The 15,567-nt window shown below is 41.7% G+C and overlaps 2 protein-coding genes across 2 annotated transcripts in view; one reads left to right on the top strand and one right to left on the bottom strand.

Annotated features, from left to right (window-relative positions):
* Window positions 1-1,870: 1,870 nt before the first annotated feature.
* Window positions 1,871-7,514, bottom strand: kiaa2013 (KIAA2013 ortholog). The gene is made up of 3 exons (XM_085260323.1): window positions 5,791-7,514; window positions 4,432-5,285; window positions 1,871-1,974 (listed from the first exon to the last, which is right to left on the bottom strand). Exons 1-3 carry the CDS (start codon window positions 6,746-6,748, stop codon window positions 1,924-1,926), a joined length of 1,863 nt encoding a protein of 620 aa, XP_085116449.1. The 5' UTR covers window positions 6,749-7,514; the 3' UTR covers window positions 1,871-1,923.
* A 3,144-nt stretch (window positions 7,515-10,658) lies between these two features.
* The window catches only part of plod1a (procollagen-lysine, 2-oxoglutarate 5-dioxygenase 1a), a 31,075-nt gene continuing 26,166 nt past the window's right edge, over window positions 10,659-15,567 (top strand). The window contains exons 1-4 of the mRNA XM_085259196.1: window positions 10,659-11,055; window positions 12,052-12,143; window positions 12,417-12,550; window positions 14,665-14,828. Coding sequence (XP_085115322.1) covers window positions 10,965-11,055; window positions 12,052-12,143; window positions 12,417-12,550; window positions 14,665-14,828 — 481 coding nt within the window. The 5' untranslated portion in view covers window positions 10,659-10,964. The remainder of the gene's footprint in view (window positions 11,056-12,051; window positions 12,144-12,416; window positions 12,551-14,664; window positions 14,829-15,567) is intronic.

The following is a 15,567-nucleotide window of genomic DNA, read 5'->3' as shown; positions in this document are numbered from 1 at the left end:
ACTGAAGCTCTGTTGAAGTGACCATCGGGTTCTTGGTCACCTCACTAACTACAGCCTCTCTACCCTGATTGCTCAGATTTGCCAGGCAGGAAGAGAACTGGAGGCCACTGTGCTCACTGGGACAGACAATTCCTTGTAACTGGACACAAAGGAATATATTCTAGCATCCACAGAACCTTCTTTTGTGGTCTTCCAGATCTTTTGGTGTTAGACCTGTTATGGGCTCCTGACCTGTCTCTTGCCCAGGGACAGTTGGAATAGGCTCCAGATTAAGTTTCACACTTTTTTTTTTCTCGATAAAACTTGACCCTGAAGCTGATATAGGCTGCTTGGAAACCAGCCAAACCAGTTTATTCCTAATGTTGGTCCCGAGCCCAGGTAAATCAGGAGGGTTGCATTGGGAAGTGTAAAACCTTTGCCAAATTAGACATGTAGATAATCCTGGGTTAACAACGCTGCCAAATCGTTGTTCAGTAAATTATGTGCAGTTTGTTCACCTATTAGTTCTGTTTCATTCAGCCGACACTGGGTCCGATGGGTCCCAGATGAAAGAAGAGAGAAAAAATGAACACATTTCAATATTTTCTCACAATAATTCGTGATTTATTCTCCCCAGTGTAAGACAAAAAATCATTTGCTTTAAATTTACACGATCAGAAATCACCCTAGCTTCTTTCTTCATTATAAGGCACACACAACAGAAACTAAAAGCTTCACATCCTCTCGGCTACAACGTGTTCATGAACATACACTCACGTAAGAACCTCAGTTGAAAAATACAAAACATTTTTTGCAACTTGTTAAAAGTAGTAGAAATGTGTACACACATAAACTGAGTTTGCTTTGTTTTTAAAACCCTTTATTTGATACAAGTATTTTTGCAAATTCTGAAATCAATTCTAACCTTCGATTTATTTATTTTATTAAAGTTGTTATAAATAGTCAGTTGCAAATTGTTTTTGAAGTGCTTCAGTAAAGATAGAAAACAGCAGAGCTACAAGTTACTAATGATGTTGTCATGGCCTCTGACACTGAGCTCTGTGCAGACACTAGAATAAACTGTTGGCATTAAAATAGTTGTGCTGGTCTAATCTCATCTGTCTGATACATCATTTATCTGAATGATGATTTTTCCTCATGCACGAGTTCTGCAGGATTGTGTGTTGGGACCAGTACTTTCCATATTCTACATGCTTCCCTTAGAAATTATTATAATGAAAGTTATTATTAAATTATTAGAAACACGTACATTGCACATGATACCTAACAGCTTTTCTGATGAATAAAATGTCTACCATCATCCCCATTTGAACTTAAAAATGTCTGTTCGACACCTTTTCAATAGAATGTCTTCTGTCTCATTACTGACAAACAAAACCTAAAGTGCCAGAATTATTTGAAAAATGCAAGAATCATGTAAACTCAGGTAAACTGACTCAGCTGTAGCTTAAATCTTATCATTTACTTTTAAGAAGCTGGTACCAGAGGTTTGGTCAAACAGCCACAATCTCTGGTCATAAAAACTGAAATATTATATAACTGAAATAAATAAAAAAAAAAATATATATATATATATATATATATATATATATATATATATATATATATATATATATATAATCATAATCTTCATTTGAGTTTCCTTGTTGTTAGTCACAGTCACTTTAACCAACACTGACGATTAGTACTAAACTTTTGCTTTCACTTAGTTTTTGGATCACTGGATCATGCTTTGGGTTTATGAGCTCTATTTTCTGGGTTAATAAACTAAATTCCATTTTAACCAGTTAGTTTTACAGGAGCGCTCTGCAGCAGATGACGACTGTGACTTACAGGTCAGCACATCCATGTTAATACCCCCCCCCCCCCCCCCCCCCAAGCTCAAGCAGGACCACATGTGTGTGCATCACACAGCTGCAGCATTCACTCAGTGTCCAAGGAGTCATGGCAGTTATCCTCATGTTTGCTGGTCACCTGGTGAAGTCAGAGGGAAAGGTTAAAACAGCTGGCTACCCCAACCCAACAACTCCACCCAGGAGAAAAACAGACATGCTGAGAGTGACAGGACCCCGACCAAAGCATAGGAACATATCACAGAGCAGCAGGGGAAAAAAAAGAGACAGAGACAAATCCACATATTTCTCATCATTTAATTAAGTGATTTGATATAAAACATCATTAAAACGCAGGGGGAAAGGAACAGCAGAAAGAGACCTGGCAAAGAAAGCACACGGTTCATGCTGATCTGAGAAACGTTTAACCTGCCTCTCTTGCAAATGTCCAATTTTGGTATTTTATGCTTCCAAATTGATGTGTGTTTGTTTGTTGTGCTGAAAACGTGAAGAAACGAGGAAGAAAGAAATGAGCAGACACCATCAGACAGCAAAGAAAGCTCTCCTGAAATACCGATAACACCTGACTGCAGAGCTAACACGTTAGCCTTTCATTTGTCTCCACTTAGGTTTGTCTACAAACCAATAAATAAAATGAGAGAATCTACATATTCCAGATCGATATGATACCGATTTGCAGATTTCACAGTTTAACATTTCCTTTCATTATCGGAGCGGTGCTAACGCTGGCTCGTGTTTTCTGTGACTGCCTGTTATTTGTTGTGTATTGTTAATGAACAGAGCGTTTCTGGGCCGATGGTTTACTCCAAAATGAACTGATGAATTTGTTTCAGTCAAACATTATACTGGGAGCATAAAACTGCTTTTCAAAATGAAAGCACTAACCTGTGGAGTACCTGTCACTGGTTTAAAAATCCTCAATGTTTGACACATATACCCTATAATTACTTTACATGAGCAATGCACTCTGGGTAAATGATGTAAACTGATGGCACTTCAGAGCAGTCTTTATCAACTGCCACTTAACAGGTTACACAAAGTATAAAACATGGCACAGTGTGCTACTTTTGGCTTTGATTTCAAGCTGGAAGGAATCAGGGGAAGTGACACTGGTCTCTTTCTTATTAGAAAGGATTGTGGAAGAAGACAATACCCACAACACTTACTGTGGTGTTCTTGGTACGAATCACCTAAAAGAGCAGACAAATGGCAGATAGAGTCCAAACACCCTTGAATAGTCTGAGAAACATGAAAAATAAGAAATGCTTTCCTGCTGGGTGGTAAACCAATCACAGCCGCAGTTCCTGTTCCTGAAAACAAACTGGTACTCATCACGACCCTGATCACAGAGGCAGCAATAACTGCAGAGGTTTAGCCAAGTTCAATCAGCTGGTGTATAAAGTATAAGGTGATCATAAAATGATGACCACTCTTCCTCTCAGCAGGGCAGCAGTGGCTGCACTGACATTCTCGCCTTGCTTTAATGTCAGATATGTCTTCCAGCTCAGTTTGAACCATCTGTTGAATTACCCAGACTGCAATGCAACTTAAACAACAATGGCGGCTTGTTATTATTATATCAGGTCTTAATGTTAGTATAACAGGCTGTGCACACATTCAGTCAAGGTGCCTTTTAAATGTGAATTCATGTGGGAGGCTGTTTGATTATTGCTGCTCCACATTTAAAACACATGATGTCCTGTCTAATGGACAACTCTCCAAGAGGACTGTTCAGTGTCATAGAACAATGAAACCATCATTTTCATTTCATTCAGAGATCGTTCATCACTACAGGAATGTGGGTAATAAACATGGCATGTTAAGCCAATTTTTAAAAGAAGGGATTATTTGGAAAAGGAGCTCCGAATTTTTGACATTGAAAAGTTGAGAAAGAATTGAGAAAACTGAGATCACATGGTTTCAATTTCAAACATTAAACCAATTTTACTAAATCCAGGTTTGATCAGCAAAATCACAGCACAGATATCTGTTTGTACATTTATTCATTTTTCCTATTCTTTTTAATTTCCCGACTTTTTGTTACTGTTTAACCTGACAGCAACCATAAAACTCATTATTGTAGGCGATTAAGACACCAGCCTGGATTGATGGGTAAGCTAGCAGGAGAAAAATAATGAAACAGTAGCCCCTTGTGCTCAAAATTTCACCATTGTAATCAACAATGTTTTACATTCCACAACGAACATGAAGTGCAAACAGATGTGCTAAGAGGACTGCAGACTAAATGATTTACTGCAACTCTGTAAGGACGCTACTCTTTGTTGCTACTCTGCTTTTAACTGAGATCTGACTTTGCCTTCAGCCTCTTAGAGTAAACATGTGCAGTGAAAATCTTTATCAAGTCATTCAACATGAAACAAAAACTGTAGAAAGAGCTGGAAAGGAGAGGTGTGTAATGTCATTATGCCAAAACGATCCATGTGAGTTTAGAAAACAGTTCATTGACAGAAAAGGTTAAAGTCAAAACTGAGAACCCATCCCACAGAGAGAGCACTGAGCCAGCGACACACACACACTCGAGCAGAGAACAGTTCTGCTTCATCTCTGCTGTTTATACCTTGCTCCTGAAGAGAGGCTTAGCTCCGGGTCCACAGTACTCGTTGTATATGAGCTTGAACAGGAAAAGGTGGAAGAGAGTTATGAGCGAGGCCACGCTGAACCAGAAGAGGAAGGGCAGGCCTGGGTACCTGTTGGCCATGTGTTCCTCGTGAGCGAGGATGGCCTTGAGGTGCAGAGTGTGGCGGAGGTCCTGCAGATGCCGCAAGTCTGTGGAGATGTAGAGCAGCGGCGTGATGGGCTGCGTCACCATGACGGGGAAGGTGTGGCCTTTGATCTCTGAGGTTAACTCCACGGGCTCGTTGAGGCAGCCGGCCTCACAGGCATACAGCTTCACCGGCTTTTCCTGCGGCTTTACCGACACGTGGAGAAAAGGCTTTCCGTCCACATCCAACAGCACCGCCAAGTTGATGAGGTCCTGGTTGTAGTGAATGCCTCTCAATGCGTAGCTGTTGTGCAGCACGTCTGGGTCGGTCTGGAACTGAAGATGGTTCTCTGTGAACTGAAGGCCACCAAAGCTGAGCACCATGCCCTGCATGACTCCATGGGCCCCAGCAGCTACCAACACCTTGCAGCCTCTTTTGTGCAAAGTCAGAGTCCACAGCGTGACCAGCTGCAGGATCTGAGCAGTGCTGCTTACTCTCTCAGGCCACAGGTTTTCTGCATGCATGGTAGCGTGGCCGCTGAAGCAGTGGTCAGCGTAGTTGAGACTGGATTCGAGACTGGCGCGCTCCTCGCCATTTAGCCTTTGGTCCAGAAGCGGAGCCGCGGAGGAGGACAAGATGTAGTAGAGGGTGGTGTTCACAGTGCGGCTCGATGGCGTGTGGGAGTCGATGATCTTCCTCATTTCAATACCTGAATGGAAACAAAAAGCAGAGTTATAGCTTCACATGACTCCCTGGGCCCCTTCTGAATAACACAGCAGGTGAAAGTAGCTATTGAAAATACATTTAACTGTACACAGAGAGACACTATTGGCTGACAGGAAGCTTTAATAAATTAAAGACAGGGTCACTCACATCCTATTCCAGTGGTAGCTGCTGATTCAGTTCATTTGTTAGTCTTGCTACTTCTGTGTTATTTTTGGTATTTTTGTAGATTCAACTAAAGAAATGGGAACAAATGTTGTGTTTTTGTGACTGCCAATAAAAAACTACAGACACTAAACTGGGTCTTTATAGGCAGACACAATAGTTACTAACTTAAAAAAAAAAGCTTCACCTTTGGACGACTTGCAAATCACTGCACTGTTTTTATTTAGCTTTAAAGGAGGTTTGCTCACTCTCACGCTTGCATTATGGCTGTACAGTGACACCATCTGTGATCGCTTTTGGTGCAGCCAGCTACTGCTACTCCTCACCTGAAATGAAGAGCTCCCTCCAGGCTTCCTGGTGGTGTTTGACCAGGTCATCCTCACTGGTCCTCAGCAACTCTTCCAGCTCCTTTTTGGCTCCATCTTTGAGGGCGCTGAAGGTCTCCTCCAGCATTGAGGACTCGATGGACTCTGAGGTCCACACCACACTCACAATGTTGTCTACGTGCTCTGACTTAGCCAAAACATGGATCCTGCTGCTTAGCTTTTTGGTGACCACCACGACCAGAACCATCCTATTTTTTTCCACCGGCACCCTGCCAGAGGAGAGGACTACCTCTCTGTCCTCCAGTTTCTCCACACTGGTGGAGAACTTGCTACCGAAAGAGGGATTTCCAGACGATAAGTCCAGGTTAAGCGCCCTATCGGAGGGATTGTTGATATGGATTCGCTGCAGAAATACGTTAGGTCTGCTTCTATGAGCAATAAACTCCTCTCTAATAGTGACACAGTCTCGGGTTGACTGCAGGGTGGCTGGTGAGGCGCAGCGGACTGACAGGACCGATCCCTTCCGGAACCACAGCATGTTAGCCTCAGCCTCGGCCAGCGCCCCATCCAGGCTGACGGTGACTCTGGGAGAGTACTCAGTCTGGTGTACCGGAGCCGAGCCAGGCTGTGAGGATGAGGCTACCCAAAGTTTGTTAGACTCAATATCAATCAGAATATGGCCGTTTCCAGTTACAAAAGGCGTGTCTAGCCGTTCCTGAGGTGTGCTGTATATGCCTTCTCCTCGGTCTACCAGAGACCTCCACCTGTAGATCTCAGTCAAGAGACACTGGCCGGCCGCCCCTCCGGGCATGGCCGAGCCACCGAATAACCTCCATCTTCGCTCGGCTCCCAGGTACCAATAGAAAATGAGGAAGAGCAACAGTCCTATAAGGAGTCTTCTCGCCCAACTGCTTGATAACAAGCCTGGTAGCCCCTTCAGTCGTTGCTGTAGCCACATTTTACGATCAAAACCCGGCTGTGAGTCTGCTAAGGACAGCACCCAGAGGGCTCGGGGTGAACACGCGAGGATGTCTCACATGGAATTTCGCTCGTACTTTCTCCAGGAACGAAAGCTGACAAACAGGATTCAGGCTAAATGAGCTCGTTAGCTAGCACTGTGGACAAAAGCTGCACAAAATGTGCGGACGCTTCTCGCATTGTAAGCTTCTCTCGTATCCTCAGAAGTGAGACTTCAAGATCTCCGTTTGACTTCAACTAGAAAAAAAGCGAATAAATAATTAAAACAATTCTCTCCAGAAACAACTTTGCCATAGGCTGACACTTCTGGTTTGTCAAAAATGTCGTAAAGCAAATCGGCAAAAAAAAAAAAAAGATCGGCAAACATAACAACCGGAACTGTCGCAAAAACCAGTAACTTTACGACAAACAGCGCTGGACAGGAAAACCCTGCGGAACTGATCATTCAACATCTCCGGCCAGAGCAAAGTGGAGTTACTGGTGCTTTATGCTTGCTGATGTTTGGGTACAACATGAATAACGACAGCTGCAGTCAGGGGAGAGGAGATCAGCGTTTACTTTCCATAACAGCGACTGTCTGTCTGAACTGACAGAGAGAACATGTCAGGTGGTCTCGACTAAGGAACACGAGTCTTCATTTTTATAAATATCATAAAATTTTGATATTTCATACCTCAGCAATAATCATTTACCCAAAAAATAAAATGAAAATAGGGGAGATGGACTAGGTTGATGAACAGAATGTTTGAGATAGAAATTAAACTGATGGAATAATTCATATTGGTCTGTTGTCATTTTTAGAAAAAAAAGTTGAATTTTTGGACAAAAATGTCATCTTTTTAGAAACTGTTTTGGTGACCTGTGTGTGTGTGTGTGTGTGTGTGTGTGTGTGTGTGTGAGAGAGAGAGAGAGAGAGAGAGAGAGAGAGAGAGACTAAATGTGTTGAACCATAAAAAGAAGGTTATTTTTGATTAAATCGGTGCTTTTGTAACAACAGAGGGCAGTGAAGATGGGGGGAGTTGGAGGCTGTGTGCTTCGTTGGCTTTGATTCGTTTCATTTGTGTTTGTTTAATCCAAACAAAGAAAATCAAAGTCAGACTTACACACACTCTACCTTAGCGTGAGACGGTCGTACCTGAGCAAGGATCCCCAAGTCACACAGCAGCCAGTGTGGGTAAAATGAGGATGTCTCTGACTCACAGTGCGACCCCAAAGCAATTTCAGAAAAGCAGGTTCTCACTTTGCTCTCCTCCAGAGAGTGGAGGAGGCCTGGGTTTAACCTGATCCATGTGAAACAGCTGTTTGTGGGGGGATATCCCACCCCCGCTCAACTCCAGCGACCCCGAGTGACTGGAAGTTATTGCTTGCCTGACTTTCACCAACTGGAAATATCCCCCCGACTGTAACCCCACGGCCACAACCGCGAACTCCTCCCAGACCGTCAATAAAGTCATTACAGTGAGTGTTACTTCAGCCACTGAAACACCAGGGGATAGCTTTGATCTGACCAATGAGCCTAATTTACTGATGAGTGAAGCGCGCAGAGTTTTTGAAATCAACCAAGACAGCTTTGCAGATTCTGACTTTTTAATTAACATTTTATTACTATGCTTTGAAACAATGTCAGATTTCCATATAACATTTATTTGTATGTTGTAATGTTTTTCTTACACCGCGTGTAATTTTTATAGAAACCTTATTCATTGTATGAATGTGTAATCATGTATCTTTGATAAATAAAATATTTCATCTTTTATTTGTTTACTTTGTGGTTATTAAATAAAGATTAGTCACATATCGCATTGATAAACACAGATGGCAGATGGAAAAAGCAAACACAGTGTTGTGCTGCTAAACTTTGAGGTTCTAAGACACCAACGTTCAAATAAGAAAAGATCAAGAGGAGATGAGCAGCCCTGAGTCTGCATGTAAAACATGAAAACTCCAAAGCAGCCAACCCAGGTGGCCTTGCATGGAATGGGAAGGAACAGACTCAACACAGTCGTTATCAGGGAGTTTTTGTTCGGCTCCAGCCTTGAGCCCACAGCTGGCGCCGAAAGGGTAGCCGGATTATGATGGTAACATCTTAGATCTATTTCCAGGGGCGAGAATGTTGTATGTTAGATTTTGTTTTAAATCAGATGATTATGGGGTAAATTGCAGTACTGAAGGCAGAACATACATATAATACTGAGTGCAGAAAGAGATGGTTTCACTTCACAGGTGTGTCTGTCAGGGTTCATTTGTAGCCTTCTTAATGAGGTTGGGACCATCAGTTGTGTTGTGCAGCAGTCAGGTTGGTACACAGCTGACAGCCCTATTTGACAACTGTTAGAATTCATATTATGGCAAGAACCAATCAGCTAAGTAAAGAGAAACAACAGCCCATCATTACTTCAAGAACTGAAGGTCAGTCAGTCTGGAAAACTTTGATTGTGTCCCCGAGTGCAGTCGCAAGAACCAAACGCTATGATGAAACTGTCTCACATGAGGACGCCCCAGGAAAGGAAGACCCAGAGTCCCCTCTGCTGCTGAGGACACATTCATCCGAGTCACCAGCCTCAGAAATCACAAGTTAACAGCAGCTCAGATTAGAGCCCAGATACATGCCACACAGAGCTCCAGTAGCAGACACATCTCTACATGTTCAGAGGAGACTGTGTGAATCAGGCCTTTATGGTCAAATAGCTGCTAAGAAACCACGACTAAGGAAAAGCAACAAGCAGCAGAGATTTGTTTGGGCCAAGAAACACGAGGAGTGGACATTAGAGCAGTGGGAATCTGTGCTTTGGTCTGAGGGGTCCAAATCTGAGATGTTTGGTTCCACCCATGACACAGAAAAGATTAACTGATAGTGTCTACATGCATGGAGGAGGAAGTGTGATGGTGTGGGGGTTGCTTTGCGGGGACACTGTTGGAGATTTATTCAAAATTGAAGCCACACTGAACCATCATGGCTACCAGCATCCTGCAGCAACATCCCATCATTGATTTTTCAACAGCACAATGACCCCAAACACACCTCCAGGCTGTGTCACGGCTGTTTGACCAACAAGGAGAGTGATGGAGCGCTGTTGGAAAACCATTTCAGGTGATGACCTCACGAAGCTCATCGAGAGAATGCCAAGAATGTAAAGCAGTAATTAAAACAAAGGGCAGCTATTTCGAACCATCTGAGATCTAAAACATGAAGGAAGGATTAATGAGGGATTAATCTCCATCTCATATGTTTCCTCCGTCAGGTTAGGGATAGGAATTAATAAGGATTTGGCGATTCCGATTCCATTACCAACATCACTTATCAATTCAATTTCCTGTTGATTATCTTAGCACTTCTCACTGGGTTCTCGTTGGCTGCACTTTGAGAGTGGCCACCATTGTTAAACAGCATACCAAAGACATTACATTCATGCAGATGAATTGCATGTTCTGGGTCAAATGTTTGTACATGTTGGAGGTTACTTAAAAACGTCATTAGTACCGATTTTTCTACCTCTAATAACCTCTAGCTGGACTTTAATGAATGCAATAACACTTTTTAACGTCAATTAAATTAACCACTAACTAACAAAGAACTCGTATACCAGTATTCGCAAATATATCGGATGTCAACACCACATTAGATATACCTCTGTCTAAACTCTTCATTTGGGTTCTAATGTTAGGTTTATGATTACTTTGGATAATGTGATTGGCACTGATGTTTAACATTTCCTTTCTTTCTTTTCATGGTCAAGTTATAGTGAGAGCTTTAATTTAACAAACTGAGTTTACCCATAGTCTATGTAAGAAACTTATATACAACCACCGTTTCAGGCTACGTGCAGATACGCATGTCTGCGGAACAGCAGGATCCCCATGTGCACAGTTCTCTCCTGCCCACTGTGGAAGTAGGCGTTTGCTTGCGATTTTAACAAGTGGGCTACTGTGTTATAAAAGAGCCTGGATGGCAAATCTTTACACAGATGCCAAACTGCTGTTTTACTACTGTTATTCTTCTACTGTAACTGCTGTATAGACAAATACACGGTTTGTGTGCACACACTGAGAAACTGCGAGGAGGAGAGAGAAAAGGCAAAGTAGGGAAAAACAAGGCGAGTTAGAGAAGGCTGAGCTGGCAGATCCAACACAGCCGTAGTTGACGTTCGCTAACGGGACCAGTCCGGTTCAAAAACAGGGACGTTAACCTGGCAAAAATGAGATTTTCATCTTTGCTGTTATTTTCAGCTATTGTTGTCTGCGCGCTTTCCGCTCTGGTAAACTCCGAAGTAGAGGGAATTCCTGAAGGTAAGTCTGGAATGCTGGCAGAGATAACGCTGTGTCCGCACCCCACGGTGTTGGTGGTGCAGTTTGTAGCAAATGTGTACCGAGACGAGTTGGGCCAGTTAAGCTCGACACAGGGAGACTTAGTTCATTTGATAACTGGCTGAAAAAAGCTGTGTTGCAACCACGCGTGTCACAGAAATGTGTGAGAAAGAGTTGAAGCCGAACTACAGACAAAACAAGACGATGGCGACAAATTATCTGACTGCATCTTTATGAAAAGCCCGGATCCTTGGATCAGTGTTAGTCTGTTAGAAAAACCGAAATTTCCCCACTTTGTCTCGTAGTGCTTGATGCATGTCGAAAAGTTGTTTTTCAGTTTTCCAAAATAAAAATCACTGTTAATAAAACATGAACGGAGTTTATTAACGTTTCGTCAGCGCTTTCCAATTCAAAGCAAACTGTAGTCGCTCCGGGCTGAGGAGGGCTGCCATGCCGCTGACGTGGACGATGCTCCTCTGAACTGCTGTAATCATTGCCTCTAACACATTCACGTTAGCCTGTGGGAAGCCTATATTATTAATAGTTGCAGGGGATGCGGACTTGATTCTGTGATACACCCACAAAGAATAAAAATCTAAGTTTAGAGACTTTTTTTCAGGCTTAATTCATAGCGACATTAACCCTGAGCAGTTCACTGTTACATCGTAACCATAACCATCTTAAAGCCTTTATCACAGCCTGTGCAAGAAACGTATTTGCTCCTCTGTAGAAATGTAACTACATGTCGACATAATCGCACAAGTATAGCTCTGCATTAAAGCTCTGTGTTTAAGTGCAAATATGCGAGCATCAAAATGCCATCATATTACTAATACAGCGCCTCTTCTTTCTGCTAGGTTATTGTACACTATAGTTCACAGTCATACACGCGTTACATAAATACTCTTTATGGTGGTACTGTAAAGTTTTGTCACGCTTAAGTCATTCTGAATTCCTCTGTCATGCTCTGGTTTCCAGACAAACTTCTAGTTGTGACTGTTGCGACCAAAGAGACTGATGGCTACAGGCGTTTTCTGAGGACAGCGAAACACTTTAACTATACTGTCAAGGTAAGAACTTCTGGGGCAAAGTTTTCGAAAAAGTTTATTTCATGCTCTGTAGACGTGAGGGCTCACAGTCTCTTTAAAACAAGTCCCTGCTGTGTGCTTTAAGGAGTTTTATCCAAACACAAAAATTGGTCCTTTTCAGTGGATTTCAGTCATACTAATATGTGTTGATAATATAAAGCAGAAAATAAGGAAAGACATAACCTTAATGGCTGTATTTTTAAAGGATGATACATTAAAAGCTTTAAACTAAAAGATGAGGTGTATGTTTTTAAGGTTCTGGGCCGAGATCAGAAATGGAAGGGAGGTGACTACATGTCAGCCCCAGGAGGAGGCCAGAAAGTACGACTTCTTAAAGAAGGTCTGAAGGAGATGGAGGATGATGGCCAAATAATCCTTTTTATTGACAGGTAGAGTGTCTATCTGGGTACCTATGCCACTATAATACTGTGTTAGTTATTCAGCCACTGGTTCAATTTCATTTCATGTTACATGAATCTGCCTTGTTCTGCCTTTTGTCAGCACACGAAATATAGTAATGTGTAGTATGTAATTTTACAGCTTGACGACAAATTAAGGAAGAACTGTATTAGTAGGTGAGAAACATACTCTGTTTGGATGCTTTTCAGCACTGTGGTGCTCTGCAGGCTGCAGTTAACATCCAGTCATTCTGTGTGGCATTGTGTGTGTAAACTCTAAGCAGGTTGATTCTGATGTATCAAAACGATAAGAAGAAAAGAGCTCAGTGGCTGTGACATGACGGTTCACTTTGTGTTTCGGTAGGAACAGTGACTAGAAACACATCTGCATTTAGACATATTGGAAGAACATCAGTCCACATGGTTAGAACAACAGCAAACATTTGATGAGCGTGATATTCGGCATTGATACGTAAGGAAAACATAGAAGCACTAAATATTAGTGCATGATGTAATCAGGCTGTAAGTATGAATAGTCAACAGTTAAAGTGATTGATATTGAACAGCTGCACTGCATTTGACTCTCTTTGTAAAGATGAATGCACATTTGTGACTTCATCATTTGAATAGTTGTGTACAACATGAGTATAGAAGTAAAATTAACAGTAACAGTATTTTGTCTAAGTCCGCCATTGTAGAAATCCATTTCACCGAAACAATAACGTGGCGCACGGTGTGATGTCAAAAAAGGCGCACACCTTTGACGCTGCGTTTTCTCCGTTTTCCTCGTTCACACATAAACGCAAAAATGGAGTTTTCGAAAATTTCCACCCTGGCAGTAGTTTTTAAAAATCTCAGTTTTCAGTGATCGAAAACGCCGTTTACATGTGGACGAAAGGTGCACCTTTCGTCCACATGTAAACGGCGTAAACACGTAAAAAAAATCACACTTACAATTATTTCTATTGTGCGCTGCAGTAGATGTGTTTTAGCAGACCTGCAGCTCTTTGTGGTTTTACAGAACTGAATTCAGCCAGATGTAAGCAGATGTTTCACGAGATATCTTGGCTGATTGTCTCCCTCTACACTGACAGCACAATGTTTATGCTGGACAGTCTGAAGCTGCTGTGAAGGTGGACTTCAGTGAATGAATCTAAGCATCATCACATAAAGTTCATATTATGTAACTCGACACTGACCATGAACACCACAGCTGCTGTGCACCCGTCCAGTGCAGTGCTTTACCTAGAATCCATTGTATGACTCTAAGCTAACCTGTTTATCCTGCACTAAGGAGCAGATTCAGTAACACAAAGGTCAAAGGCTACACCTCAGTTTGTCTTGCAGGAAGCCTAAAAAATAAGAAAAAAAACAAAAGGTCACGTATACAGAAGCCAGTATCTGATGTAAAAATGAGGACTTACATGTAAACCTAAAATTTCCAGTATATTAAATACCACTGAGCAGTCTTTACCTTTAAATATAACCTCTCTTCTCTTCCACATTTTATACCAAACTAGGCCAACTGACTCAACATGTCCAGGTCAAAATAATGCAAATATCGAGTACAGGTGTATAAGAATTGCCTCGGTATAAATTTAATAGCTACTTATTTAAAATATATTAGCAGTTCTTAACTGTTTCTGCTGTTTCTCTAGTCTTTTAAGGTAGCGTGCTTTGAATTGAGTAACAAGCTCCACTTATAGCAGTTTATTTGCTGTGTTACGATGTTATGAGTCAGTATACTAAATTCATAAGATATTACTGTTTCAGTGTTTATGTATATTTAATTTAAATGACATGTTTTTGAAGCACATTTGATGCACTTTAGCTGTACATGGCAGCTAAAGGAAAAGTCCTGACATTTTGTAAAGTTGTAAAATTCTTTATGGTGAAGCATGTAATTATAGTGAAATCAAGAAAGTGTGTGTTGTTTTTGTTGCAGTTCCTTTTCTGGTAGTAAACATAGTCACAGGCAAATTAACTCTGGCTGGTATCATATAATAACAACGCCTTCATTTGTTTTAACTGTGTCACTGGCTTCACACAGTGCTGAGCTGCACTGTGTACTAACGTTTTCTGTTTTCACTCCCTTAATGACTTAGCTACGATGTGGTTTTTGCCTCGGGTCCCAAAGAGCTGCTCAAGAAGTTCCAGCAGACCAAGCACAGGGTTGTGTTCTCCTCTGAGACCCTCATCTGGCCAGACAGACATCTGGAGGACAAATATCCCCATGTCAGGGAGGGCAACAGGTTCCTGGGCTCAGGGGGTATGTTTATCAGTCTTGTTGTTTCTTGTACTGCTGAGAAAAGTAATATTGCTGTGTAATTTCTGTCTGTTTGTTTTTACATAACATGAAGTATTTATTCTGAGAAAAAACAATATTTTTATGTCATATTTTTTTATTAGAGACACCTGCGTCACAGTGTAGCCATGTGTGGAGGGTCACATAATTTTAGGATGCAGGACACAGCACACAAAGGATTTTTCAAAAAGGGAGCTCTTTAATAGCTAATCCAAAGTGAATCATTGTTCAAGGGAAAAATCCAAAACACAAGAAATTAGAAAACAACAAAACACAGCAAAGTTACAAAGAACAGTGCATACAATGCCAGAGTGGACAAAGCAACTACAGTTCACACTGTACAGTACTGCTGTATGTAGCCACACTGAGGGCTGATGAAATACTGGAGGCCAGCTCGGCAATGAGATAAATCGAAACATAATAAACACAGGTGAAAACAATCAGGGCAGTCACATAGCAGGGACAGGAGACATCACAGAACAGCCTTCACAGTAAAACAGGCACATTTATAGCATCCTGAATACCAACTCCCACTACCTCTCACTACAGAACAAGGAAACACAAAAAGACCAACGCACAGACACAGAATTGAGACAGTTTCAACAGATTTTCTAATATGTGTTCATATGGGATGGGAATCTATTGGAATTTAGCAATTCCAATTCCATTGTTGATGTCACTTGTCCATTCAGTTCCTAACCAA

This window comes from Mchenga conophoros, linkage group LG20 (assembly GCF_057382185.1).
Source record: "Mchenga conophoros isolate Kocher_MC1m ecotype Shallow Benthic linkage group LG20, M_conophoros_male_GT1.1, whole genome shotgun sequence".
NCBI classification, from domain to species: domain Eukaryota; kingdom Metazoa; phylum Chordata; class Actinopteri; order Cichliformes; family Cichlidae; genus Mchenga; species Mchenga conophoros.
This window is presented reverse-complemented; position numbering and strand designations above follow the sequence as displayed.

Excerpts from the sequence above, each read along its gene's own strand:
- kiaa2013 (XM_085260323.1), bottom strand. The coding sequence starts at position 6,748 with ATGTGGCTACAGCAACGACTGAAGGGGCTACCAGGCTTGTTATCAAGC. Across the intron at positions 5,286-5,790 it reads GAGGGAGCTCTTCATTTCAG|GTATTGAAATGAGGAAGATC; the intron begins GTGAGGAGTAGC and ends GTTTCCATTCAG. Across the intron at positions 1,975-4,431 it reads AGCCTCTCTTCAGGAGCAAG|GTGACCAGCAAACATGAGGA; the intron begins GTATAAACAGCA and ends TGACTTCACCAG.